Here is a 13131-nt window from a genome sequence, read left to right as displayed (position 1 = left end):
GTAGTGTCCATGCATTACACTAAAACCCTTAAGGTAGTGTAGGTAGTGTCCATGCCTTTACACAGGTGTCTCTAGTTAAGTGCCTATTCCGTCCTCGTGAAGTTAAAGTGGATCAGTTGAAGGTAACTGTATTGACCAGATCAAGAGGCTGAGTAGTGCTCCCTATAAACGTTCATGTACTTTTTCACCATCATCCAATTGCTGTGAAGGCTACTGCCAAGAAGTTTGAGAACATTTTCTAGAATATGGTGGGAAAAGAGTTCCAAATTGTCTGCAGCCATTTCAACTAAAAGTTTAACTGCCACTGTGTAACTGTACAGACCCAAGACCCGCGACTTCCGACCTTCAGCCTCAGGCAAACGGGTTGTCCGACCGGAGTATGGTGGGTGTCACCGTCTCGACGTCGTGGTAGCTGTTCTTGCCGTTCATGTGTTCGGTGTGCCCGTCGATGCTGTAGCAGCGATGCACCTCCGTCAGGGATGACGCCACGTATGAGGCTGAGCGGAAGACATCTGCGTGGGCAAAGTTACTGCCAAACTGGATCCTCTGCTGGTTCCAGTGCCTTCGCAAAACACCTTGGACCTGGAAGAAAGAAAGTCCCATCGGACAACAGTTTACATTGCTCCAACGTGACACCTTATCAAAGTAATTATGGTTGCATCAGCTCAGCTTTCTGACATAGAGTTAGTTCAGAATAACGTAATATCCCGCTGGAGTCTTACCTCCCCATTGAAGAAGCAGAAGATGGTGGCAACCAGGAGACCCTGAGGATAGAAAGAGGATACTTCAACACAAAGAAGATAACACTAACCAGCTTGGGACACTACTCTAACTGAACTTCTAGAGTTGACTTAGAAGTTCTAGAAGGTCTCTAGAGTTCTAGACATTTGAGAATGTTCTAGAGTTGTCCTACCTGGTAGTGCATGAGGATGTTCATAATATAGTCGTAGATCTCCAAGGCGAAGCGTCCCTGGGGTTTGTAGGGGAACAAGACAAACTGGATGCCCAGGAGAGGGACTAGGATCAGGGTGGCTCTCACAGCCTTCATGTAAAGGCTAGATTCAGCTTGATGGGTCACCTAGAATACAATGCAACTTTATTAGTCCATTTGTTACAGCAAATAGAGGAAATTATCTTCTGCTTGTTGGTGGATTACCTTCAGTTTGGTGATGAGGACACGCACAATGTTTAACAGGAAGAACAGATTCACCTGGAGAGAGAGGGGGAGGGAGGGATAGAGAAGGGGGTAAGAGGGAGGGAGGGGGAGGGGGAGAAGAGACAGAGAGAGACAGAGAGACAGAGAGAGCCAGACAGAGAGAGAGAGAGAGAGGAGAGAGGAGAGAGATTTTGGAAATAAGCCAATGTGTCCAATGAGTCCTGCCAGAGACATGTCCATTATGTCCAAAGTAAATGTACTTAAAATCCCAGCCAGAGTATAAAGGAGACCTGAGGTTGATGACGGTTCTGTTTACAGTGATCACACGAGGGGAAGAACAGGGATGGTCATAAACGTTAGTTAATGTACTTGGAATTGTGGCTTAAAGAAGAGCTCACCAGCAGGGCAGCACAGATGGGACCATGGATAATGTAGAGGAGGGAAGTGTTGGAGCTGATCCAACAACTGTGGAGGAGAGAGGGAGATGCCAAGAGATATTTGACTCATGTGGACAACATGGCTTATCCATGAATTACTGTATGTGGCAGAGAATGGCATACGTATCAAAGACCAGAGAGAAAGATATCAAAATACTTACTTATCATTGTAGTAGTAGCTTCGTGCTATTGCATGTATCAATGCAGGTATGAGTGGAAATCCTGGGAGATTATTCAATAATTGATTTTAATGGATGACATAATGGAAAAACAACTGTAATTCAACATGAAATGAACCTCTAGAAACGTCCCTTAAAAAGGCAAGCGTTGTTTAATCGTGTAATAGTTAGTGAATGGTTTCATTAGTTAATAGTTTTGTCGTAACTTCACGTACCCCATCCAAGCAGGTAGTACCACATGAGGTGTTGTTTCTCGGCGAACACAGCCACGACGATGAGTGTGTGCAGGTAGATGCCCTCACACAGCATCCAGAAGTAGTTACAGCCAAACAGGTACAGGTGAATAAACATGATCACCTTACAGCTCACCTGGTGGGGGGTGGGGTAGCAGAACTAATATCAGCTTGGAATATCCCCGGTCAGGGTCAACCAACAGTCTATGGTTGAGTAGACATTTTTGTCTACTGAGCTTGGAAATGCTTTGCTCATTATTTACATCCTAAGTTAATTATGTTCTTGTGAAACAGGTTGGGATCTTTAATACATAAACCTTATATATTAAATATATATTTTACACCTTTAATATACACTACCGTTCAAACGTTTGGGGTCACTTAGAAATGTCCTTGTTTTTGAAAGAAAAGCTAATTTTTTTGTCCATTAAAATAACATCAAATTGATCAGAAATACAGTGTAGACATTGTTAATGTTGTAAATGACTATTGTAGCTGGAAATGGCTGATCTTTTATGGAATATCTACATAGACCTACAGAGGCCCATTATCAGCAACCATCACTCCTGTGTTCCAATGGCACGTTGTGTTAGCTAATCCAAGTTTATCATTTTAAAAGGCTAATTGATCATTAGTAAACCCTTTTTCAATTACGTTTTCACAGCTGAAAACTGTTGTGCTGATTAAGGAAGCAATAAAACTGGCCTTCTTTAGACTAGTTGAGTATCTGGAGCATCAGCATTTGTGGGTTCGATTACAGGCTCAAAATGGCTAGAAACAAAGACCTTTCTTCTGAAACTCGTCAGTCTATTCTTGTTCTGAGTAATGAAGGCTATTCCATGTGAGAAATTGCCAAGAAACTGAAGATCTCGTACAATGCTGTGTACTAATCCCTTCACAGAGCAGTGCAAACTGGCTCTAACCAGAATAGAAAGAGGAGTGGGAGGCTCAGGTGCACAACTGAGCAAGAGGACAAGTACATTAGAGTATCTAGTTTGAGAAACAGACGCCTCACAAATCCTCAACTGGCAGCTTCAATAAATAGTACCCGCAAAACACCAGTCTCAACGCCAACAGTGAAGAGATGACTCTGGGATGCTGGCCTTCTAGGCCAATGAGTAAGTGTGTCCAAACTAGAGGTTGACCGATTAATCGGAATGGCCGATTAATTAGGGCCGATATCAAGTTTTCATAACAATCGGAAATCTGTATTTTTGGGCGCCGATTTGCCGGTTAAAAAATGTTTTTATTTTGTTATACCTTTATTTAACTAGGCAAGTCAGTTAAGAACACATTCTTATTTTCAATGACGGCCTAGAAACGGTGGGTTAACTGCCTTGTTCAGGGGCAGAACAACAGATTTTCACCTTGTCAGCTCAGGGGGATCCAATCTTGCAAGTTTACAGTTAACTAGTCCAACGCATTAACGACCTGCCTCTCTCTCGTTGCACTCCACAACGCTGCCTGTTACGCGAATGCAACCCAGTTATCATACTGACAGGGTTGTACTAGTCCCTGGTTGTTAGTTATCATACTGACAGGGTTGTACTAGTCCCTGGTTGTTAGTTATCATACTGACAGGGTTGTACTAGTCCCTGGTTGTTAGTCATCATACTGACAGGGTTGTCCTAGTCCCTGGTTGTTAGTCATCATACTCACAGGGTTGCTCTGCACTAGTCCCTGGTTGTTAGTCATCATACTGACAGGGTTGTACTAGTCCCTGGTTGTTAGTCATCATACTGACAGGGTTGTCCTAGTCCCTGGTTGTTAGTCATCATACTCACAGGGTTGTACTGTACTAGTCCCTGGTTGTTAGTCATCATACTGACAGGGTTGTACTAGTCCCTGGTTGTTAGTCATCATACTCACAGGGTTGCTCTGCACTAGTCCCTGGTTGTTAGCCACCGCTGTCAACCAGATGATGGTGATGACCGAGTTCAACACAAATGAAAAAAATAGGTTTTTGTGGAGCGTTATCCTCTGGCAGCTTAGACTCCTGGTAGGGAAAGAAAGAAAATATCCTTATGTTGAATGGACAACAATGGAAGATGGAACAATGTACCATCTTTATCGAGTTAAACTCCCTACAACTCCTTATAATTACATTCTCCCAACATAATTTATGACGCTTGTGTCGTTAATGCCTCCTTATGAGTAGGCCAGTATGAATGAGTTTTTCCTCCTTCTTCCATAGAAAATAATTCAATTATTCAATCTAAAGTAAGAAAAACACCATATTTCTATATACACTGCTCAAAAAAATAAAGGGAACACTAAAATAACACATCCTATATCTGAATGAATGAAATATTCTTATTAAATACTTCTTTCTTTACATAGTTGAATGTGCTGACAACAAAATCACACACAAATTATCAATGGAAATTAAATGTATCAACCCATGGAGGTCTGGATTTGGAGTCACACTCAAAATTAAAGTGGAAAACCACACTATAGGCTGATCCAACTTTGATGTAATGTCCTTAAAACAAGTCCAAATGAGGCTCAGTAGTGTGTGTGGCCTCCACGTGCCTGTATGACCTCCCTACAACACCTGGACATGCTCCTGATGAGGTGGCGGATGGTCTCCTGAGGGATCTCCTCCCAGACCTGGACTAAAGCATCCGCCAACTCCTGGACAGTCTGTGGTGCAACGTGGCGTTGGTGGATGGAGCGAGACATGATGTCCCAGATGTGCTCAATTGGATTCAGGTCTGGGGAACGGGCGGGCCAGTCCATAGCATCAATGCCTTCCTCTTGCAGGAACTGCTGACACACTCCAGCCACATGAGGTCTAGCATTGTCTTGCATTAGGAGGAACCCAGGGCCAACCGCACCAGCATATGGTCTCACAAGGGGTCTGAGGATCTCATCTCGGTACCTAATGGCAGTCAGGCTACCTCTAGCGAGCACATGGAGGGCTGTGCGACCCCCCCAAAGATATGCCACCCCACACCATGACTGACCCACCGCCAAACCGGTCATGCTGGAGGATGTTGCAGGCAGCAGAACGTTCTCCACGGCGTCTCCAGACTCTATCACGTCTGTCACGTGCTCAGTGTGAACCTGCTTTCATCTGTGAAGAGCACAGGGCGCCAGTGGCGAATTTGCCAATCTTGGTGATCTCTGGCAAATGCCAAACGTCCTGCACGGTGTTGGGCTGTAAGCACAACCCCCACCTGTGGACGTCGGGCCCTCATACCACCCTCATGGAGTCTGTTTCTGACCGTTTGAGCAGACACATGCACATTTGTGGCCTGCTGGAGGTCATTTTGCAGGGCTCTGGCAGTGCTCCTCCTGCTCCTCCTTGCACAAAGGCAGAGGTAGCGGTCCTGCTGCTGGGTTGTTGCCCTCCTACGGCCTCCTCCACGTCTCCTGATGTACTGGCCTGTCTCCTGGTAGCACCTCCATGCTCTGGACACTACGCTGACAGACACAGCAAACCTTGCCACAGCTCGCATTGATGTGCCATCCTGGATGAGCTGCACTACCTGAACCACTTGTGTGGGTTGTAGACTCCGTCTCATGCTACCACTAGAGTGAAAGCACCGCCAGCATTCAAAAGTGACCAAAACATCAGCCAGGATGCATAGGAACTGAGAAGTGGTCTGTGGTCACCACCTGCAGAACCACTCCTTTATTGGGGGTGTTTTGCTAATTGCCTATAATTTCCACCTGTTGTCTTCCATTTGCACAACAGCATGTGAAATTGATTGTCAATCAGTGTTGCTTCCTAAGTGGACAGTTTGATTTCACAGAAGTGTGATTGACTTGGAGTTACATTGTGTTGTTTAAGTGTTCCTTTTATTTTTTTTGAGCAGTGTATTTCTATATAATTTAAATCAGTAGTGAGGAATGCTCTAAGTGAAGATTGTGTTTGTTTTTTATGATCATGTTTTGTCATTTAGTATTTTATTGGTTTTTTTGTTGATATGTGTGTTTATATTGTGCAGGGCTCATTTGAAAAAGACACTTGGTCTCAATATGACACCATGTTAAAATAAAGGTTAATAAAATAAAATATATAACAGGAGCATACGTATGGGCTAACAGAGTAACTTACTTGAAATGGAAAAATATTCCCAATGAGAAGAACAATGACGTCAGCGACAGTCCATGTCCAATCAGAACCAGGTAGTAGAGATTCATCGCTGTCTGAGAAAGAATACACCATGTCAACCTAACATGCATTACAATATAATATCCACAACATAACTACATTAAAAAGCTTATCAAAAGGTCACTTGTCTTACCACTCTTCCTGCACTGGTGTATGCCGTACATTTGGTGTAGTTTGTCCATGTCCTGTTGCTCTCCGGGTGTAGAAACCAATTACCCGTTTCACTGCACACTTTGGATGCCATTTCTGGTGATTAGAAACAGAAGGTGAGTGATGTAGTGCATCAACCAACGTGAGTCAACAGAAGAGTGGACAGGTGTGACACTTGCTCATCTCAGCAATCAACACAGCATTAATTCAAAAAGATGATATCCATTCATGGGAATAACTTTCATCCCTTTATCCATACTAAAATGAACGTTGAAAACAGCAAAGGACATTTCTCTAAAAGCCTAACAGAGAATAGCCAGGCTGACTCGTACATTACCTTATACAGTCATACAATAATCTCTGTTCAATGTCGTTGGGTTGGAGAGACCAGCCAGATTGCAAAATACAGACCTGCTGTGTCAAAGTCTTGGAAGTAGTCTGGACAGTGTTGGTTTGTAGTGAAGCCTGCCTCTGTGTCCTCCCAGCACAGCCAGCCATCCCACGTCCTGTTACAAACTGGCCCTGAGTGAAGGGACACAACAACACAGGCAGTTTAAAGGGATACTTTGGGATTTTGGCAATGAGAATGCTAGCAGATACCCATAGTCATCGTGCTAACGCTAGTTAGCATTGGTTCGCGAAACGACCTCTAACTTCCTTCATACTGCACACATAATAATGGTATCCACAAGTTCATCTGACTCTAGGGAAATAGATTTAGCCAAAATCCAGAAGTATCCCTTTAAGCAAACTCTAGGAGGTCAGTTCCTTAGAAGGTGCTATTCACTGGGGTTAGGACCATTTCAGTTAAGACTGAGGATTGTTTCAAATTGAAATTGAATATGCTAAGAGTAAATTGAAAATCTCTACCATGCAAATCATGAGATTGAAATTGAACAAATGAGCTACCCCATTACAACCTGTACCACATCACCCTTAAGGGACCCTTACCTATTTTGTTGTGTTTGTCGTTTTTCATGATCTTCTGATAGCACTCAAACTGAGCAGTGACTATGGTGTTCCTGGTGACACCGATGTCGTGGTAGACGTTCTGGGTATGGTGCTGCTGGGAGTCATTCCCCTCAGGGCTCGCCAACACACACAGCTGTGAAAAAAATGGCTAACACTCAGAGGAAACGATACACTCACGGACAGAGTATTTTAGAATATCAAACCAAATCAAGAGAGTGAAAGTGTGGATTTGAGTTAAATATGAGTTATGATCATGTTTTAACGACTTTCAAGAACAACCATATTCACTCCGCATGCCACAGTGAGTTTATAAAAGGCATATCGAGGACAAAGGGCAAATGACTTCACAACTTGGGTTGAGTATATTACCTCAGTGACAGAACACAGCAACAGAAGTGAGAATATGCCGTTAGCATCCATCCTGGCTCTGCTGTCAACGGGTCCTGGAGGAGAGATAGAGACAGGTCAGCAGGTCTGTGAACAGTGGAAGGGGTTTTACTGAGAGGAAAATTTCACTCCCAGCCAAGCGAACTGCTATCTACGGCTCAGAGCCAAGACTGCTTGCAATAATCCCCCTATCGGTCTCAGAGAGAAACAGGGAGAAGAGGGAGAGAGATCACAGTCATAATCATACACTAAAACAAGTTTTTTTCAAGAAGACCTTTATAGATGGATCTAGATGAACCATTCATATGATTGAATGCTATGTCACTCATATGATAAATTAATTACATTATTATCAATGACATTGTCACTTATATGACTGTTATGTCCAGGGGCGCAACTTTCACTGTGGACAAGGGGGACATGCCCCCCCCACACATTCTGAAATTGTATTTTTGTCCCCCAGTTTTACCATTGGAATGTGATACAAAACGAGGCAACGGTCTGCTTTAGGCCCATGCGTAAAACAAATATTAATGTCCCCCCCTCACACACTTCTAAAACCAAAGTTGCGCCCCTGCTTATGTCACCACTGACATAGCCAACTACCTTATCACATCCATGTCAGTAAACAAGATGTCTGAGTCTATTTCCAAATACACTTGTTTTGGTTTGAAAGCATTAAAGAGACACGTGTTGATGTGATGAAGCCATCAATCACACAGAACTGAACCCAGAACCGGCCCCTTTGATCCTTTCCTCAATAATAAATCACACATGGAGGTGCAGCCCAATAGCATCTGTGAAGGGAACAGCACCAACTGACAAACATACTACCCGTAAACCTAAGATAGCGTACATAGCGAGTAGTGGGTAATATAAATACATTCAGGTCCAGTACTATTCGGACATTGACCAAGTTATTATTATTTTAACTGTCAACCAAAGTTTAAATCAATTCATGAATATAACCTGAAAGGGCAGATTTTCAGCTTTAATTTGAGGGTATTTACCTCCAAATCGGGTGAATGGTGTAGGAATTACAGCACTTTTATATGTGACCCCATTTTAAGGGACCAAAAGTCATTGGAAATTGGCTGCTCAGCTGTTCCATGGCTAGCTGTGTGTTATTCCCTCATTAGTTCATTTATAAGTAATCAGATGAAAGATCTAGAGTTGATTTCAAGTGTGGCATTTGCATTTGGACTCTGTTGCTGTTAACCCTCAACATGAAGTCTGTCACTGCCAGTGAAGCAAGCCATCATGAGGTTGACATTTCAAAACAAACCCATCAGAGAGAGAGCAAAAACATGAGGTGTGGCCAAATCAACGATTTGGTACATTCTGAAAAAGAAAGAACACACTGGTGAGCTCAGGAACACCAAAAGGCCCGGAAGACCACGGAAAACAACTGTGATGGATGACAGAATCATTATTTCCCTGGTGAAAAGAAACCCCTTCACAACAGTTGTCCAGATCAAGAACACTCCACAGGAGGTAGGTGTATCTGTGTCAAAGTCAACAATCAAGAGAAAACTTCACCAGAGTAAATACAGACGGTTTAGCACCAGATGTAAACCACTGGTAAGCCTCAAAAACAGGAAGACCAGATTAGAGTTTGCCAGATAACATCTAAGAAAACCTGTACAGTTCTGGAACAACATCCTATGGACAGATGAGACAAATATCAACTTGTACCAGACGGATGGAAAGAGAAGAGTATGCAGAAGGAAAGGAACTGCTCATGATCCGAAGCATACCACCTCATCTGTGAATCATGGTGGAGGGGGTGTTATGGCCATATATGGCTGCCAATGGAATTGGTTCCCTTGTATTCAGATTCAGCCAAATGCTTCAAAACTCATTGGACGTCGCTTCACAGTGCAGATGGACAATGACCCGAAGCATACTGTGAAAGCAACCCAATGCTTTTTTAAGGCAAAGAAGTGGAATGTTCTGCAATGGCCAAGTCAATCACCTGACCTGAATCCAATTGCGCATGCACTTCCCTTGCAGAAGGCAAAACTGAAGGCAAAATGCCCCAAGAACAAGCAGGAACTGAAGACAGCTGCAGTAAAGGCCTGACGGAGCATCACCAGAGAAGAAACTCAGCATCTGGTGATGTCTATGGGTTACACACTTCAGGCAGTTATTGACTGCAAAATATTTTTTTAAACTCACAATTTAATTTAGGATTATGTTAGTTTGTCCAATGATTTTGAGCCCCTAAAATCGTTCACCCGATTTGGAGGTAAATACCCTCAAATGAAAGCTGAAAGTTTGCACTTTCAGCTCACATTCATTATTTAATTTCAATTTAATTTATTTTCAACTCCAATATGCTGTGTTTCCTTCCAAATCCATTGTGGTAGCGTTCGGAGCCAAAATGATAATAACTTGGTCAATGTCCAAATATTTATATAAATCCACAGGGATCTGGGCTACTCAGACTCCCACCTCTGGATATTAATGCATTAGCTATCTTTTTCTAAAACAAAAACAGAGCTAGCGACGGTCGTTCCCCAAACATGCAGCGTCAGGTTTAAACCATCAGCTTGGCAATAAGACAAAAGCACTTCTCTTCTCTGAAGCCAAGCAGAATAACAGCAGGCCCAACCATGATAACCTTGTGCCCTTCCTGAAGCACCAGGGAGGAACAGCAGGGAGGGGCCTGAGAGACATGTCAGGGTTTCCTCTCCAAGCTTTCCTGGGTCATAACATGAAGGGTTGAGTCGGCCAACACCCCAAAGGTTCTACAGTACCAAATTAATGGAATTCATGAGGGGGTGAGGAGAGCGAGAGCTTGGCAGAACCAAGGAAACATGGAGGTATTTACCCCCCTCCCCCCTACCATCCTCTCTCTCTCCTTCTCCTCTCCCTGTCTCTCTCTATCCCTCTCTCTCTTTCTTCCCCCTCTCCTTCTCACTTTCCTGCAGTAGCCCCATCCCAGCCCTCCTAAATCAGGAAGCACTTGTCAACCCTCTGACAGTTTGTTTAACTTATGTCCTTCTCCAACAGACCCCTGGAAATGTACCCAAACCTTTACACTGTCCAAAACCCTGGTCACCACACAGTGCTTTCTCTCTTAAAGGGGCACTTCAGGGGCACCAAGCCCATTCCACTGTGTAGCTCAGACACCTGAAGATGAAAGTGTTGTTGCACTCGTTTTGTTACAGCATGCCCTGCAACCAGTGCTTGACTTGGACTGAAATAGGTGCCTGTACTGTTGATATTTAGATGCAGGAGCTCCACAACACTGTTGAGGTAATATTCTATATGAAGAACAGGAGCTCAAGCAGTAGAAACGTTGAGGTGTCGGTACTCAGCTCCGGTGAGCTCCTGCCCAAGTCAAGCACCGCCTGCATCTGTATAGTATTGAAATAAGATAAACCTTTTGTCAGTGTGTGTGTGTACTCTCACATCTCATCTCTTTGGAATGGAATCTTTTCACATCAATGAATTGCAGCAAAACCAATCACCAATGTGTGTACATTTTACATGGTGCTGCTTCTGAAGTCAGAACCAAAGCCTTCTATCAATCTGTTTAGACTGACCATGGCGCTTTTGTAACCACGTAACCATGGCAATGAGACGTTTGCCAGCAGACATCTGCAGTCCAGACTATTTCGTAACAGGCAGTGTGCGCCATTCAGCAGGCATCAAGAAGTGTCTTCCAGACATACTCCAAACTGTCTGAATCTCCCTGACAACAGCTAGTGAAGGTTCTATTACCCTGAGAAGGACCAATGTCATCATAGAACTCAGTGAAGCTGCGCAACCAGCCAATATGTGGCATTGTAATGCTCAAAAGAAAGAACATTAAAATAACAAGATGACAAGTTGGTAGAAAAGCGATGAAACTTCTATAGTATCACCTTGTGTGTGAAGGATATAGCCGTTGATATGTGTTATTTCCTTTGTTCATATTGTCTCCCTGCCTGTCGTGAAGTTTTCTTTCTAGAAGTGCATATATTCCTGCCGTGCTGCATCACACCATGGCCAGCCCTATCTATCTAAACCATATTATCCCTTAGCATTTCATCATTTTCAAACTCCCTCTTACATAAAAATGCAGATAACAACAACAACAAAAACAACAACAGCAACAGGGTAGGAGTGGACGTAAACCGTGATGTTTAAACAACTGTTCTTCAGAGGAACTCTGCATGGTTGATCAAGCTTTATTAGCTCTTGACCCAATCTTAACAATCAACAATATACTATCACTTTATTATCATTAGGCCTATTTGTGTAGACCGTTTTATTCTGATCCACCTTGATAGCCTACCCAAACCCAATCAGAACCAATTCCAGAAAGAGACCAGAAATGATTCCAATCTGTCATTCTGCTGGACTGGAATTCATTAAAATGTGTCTTACCTTACTGAGAAATGTAGCCTTCAAATGAAAAGAAAATAGCTAATTCTGCTTTTCCCGACCCTTTTTCCAGAGCCCAATAGTCCGGTTGTCCGTCCACTAATGGTTCAATCCAGTGTGCTCTACGGTAAAAGCGAGGAGAGGAGCTCGAGCTTCAAATTGAAATTGATCCACTACAGTGGCATCCTGTGACATCATCACAAACCGCCTCTTCCTTCCGAGGGTCTCATCCCCTTTTGGACTGCTGATGTCAGAATGCCCTCAGTCTGGCTCTGATTTAGACTATTTTACATCTCTATATTCGTTGGGAGTGTCACATTTCGACTACAATTGAATTAGGCTGACCGACATTTTCCAAATTTGATAGGCCTATACACATTTTTTAAATGATCAAATAAGCTAAAAACGTCTTAAATATATATATAGTTTAATGTAACCTAAAACATATACTTTACTTACTTGATCCATCTACCCATTTCTTTGACCAAAAATAAGCGCACACTTTTTTCTCCTTGCTTAAAGTCCAATACTGCCTCTCTGTGGGGTAAACATGGAACGGCAAGGGACACAAACACGCACATACTGTAGAGACACTCTTAACACACACATTATTTGTTGTTGTATTGTTTGAATGTTATTTTATTTTGTATTTATATATCGTTGTATTTAACATTTGTGTGACTGTTTTTTAAATGTATTGCATTTTTTTTTACCCCTGGAGGAGTAGCTGCTGCTTCTGCAAAAGTTCATGGGGATCCAAATAAACAAGTTGAGCCACATTAGTTGACTTCCATGTTTCTCTCTGAACGTTCAATAATGTTTCATCCTCCTGAACAAACCCCAGGTTTAAAATCTTAATTATAAACTGGGTTGTTTGAGCCCTGAATGCTGATTTTTTATTTTACCTTCATTTAACTAGGCAAGTCAGCTAAGAACAAATTCAACTTTTCAATGACAGCCTAGGAACAGTGGGTTAACTGCCTTGTTCAGGGGCAGAACAACAGATTTGTACCTTGTCAGCTAGGTGATTTGAACTTGCAACCTTTCGGTTATTAGTTCAATGCGCTAACCACTAGGCTATGCTACTGCCCCTGATTGGCTGACAGCCGTGGTATATCCGACC

The 13131-nt window shown here is 43.0% G+C and overlaps 1 protein-coding gene across 1 annotated transcript in view; it reads right to left on the bottom strand.

The window, feature by feature from the left end:
- LOC139398587 (calcitonin gene-related peptide type 1 receptor-like) overlaps positions 1–12167 on the bottom strand; it is a 14152-nt gene extending 1985 nt beyond the window's left edge. Inside the window, exons 1-14 of the mRNA XM_071144503.1 lie at positions 12012–12167; positions 7617–7690; positions 7227–7380; positions 6687–6797; positions 6259–6371; positions 6069–6160; positions 3875–4001; positions 1988–2141; positions 1755–1815; positions 1555–1621; positions 1157–1210; positions 914–1078; positions 723–764; positions 1–582 (exon numbers count right to left, since the gene is read on the bottom strand). The exon at positions 1–582 is cut by the window's left edge and continues 1985 nt beyond it. Of these exons, the coding sequence (XP_071000604.1) occupies positions 352–582; positions 723–764; positions 914–1078; positions 1157–1210; positions 1555–1621; positions 1755–1815; positions 1988–2141; positions 3875–4001; positions 6069–6160; positions 6259–6371; positions 6687–6797; positions 7227–7380; positions 7617–7667 (1422 nt within the window). The 5' untranslated portion in view covers positions 7668–7690; positions 12012–12167 and the 3' untranslated portion in view covers positions 1–351. The remainder of the gene's footprint in view (positions 583–722; positions 765–913; positions 1079–1156; positions 1211–1554; positions 1622–1754; positions 1816–1987; positions 2142–3874; positions 4002–6068; positions 6161–6258; positions 6372–6686; positions 6798–7226; positions 7381–7616; positions 7691–12011) is intronic.
- Positions 12168–13131: the final 964 nt, after the last annotated feature.

Source organism: Oncorhynchus clarkii, unplaced genomic scaffold (assembly GCF_045791955.1).
Source record: "Oncorhynchus clarkii lewisi isolate Uvic-CL-2024 unplaced genomic scaffold, UVic_Ocla_1.0 unplaced_contig_1763_pilon_pilon, whole genome shotgun sequence".
Lineage (NCBI taxonomy): Eukaryota > Metazoa > Chordata > Actinopteri > Salmoniformes > Salmonidae > Oncorhynchus > Oncorhynchus clarkii.
This window is presented reverse-complemented; position numbering and strand designations above follow the sequence as displayed.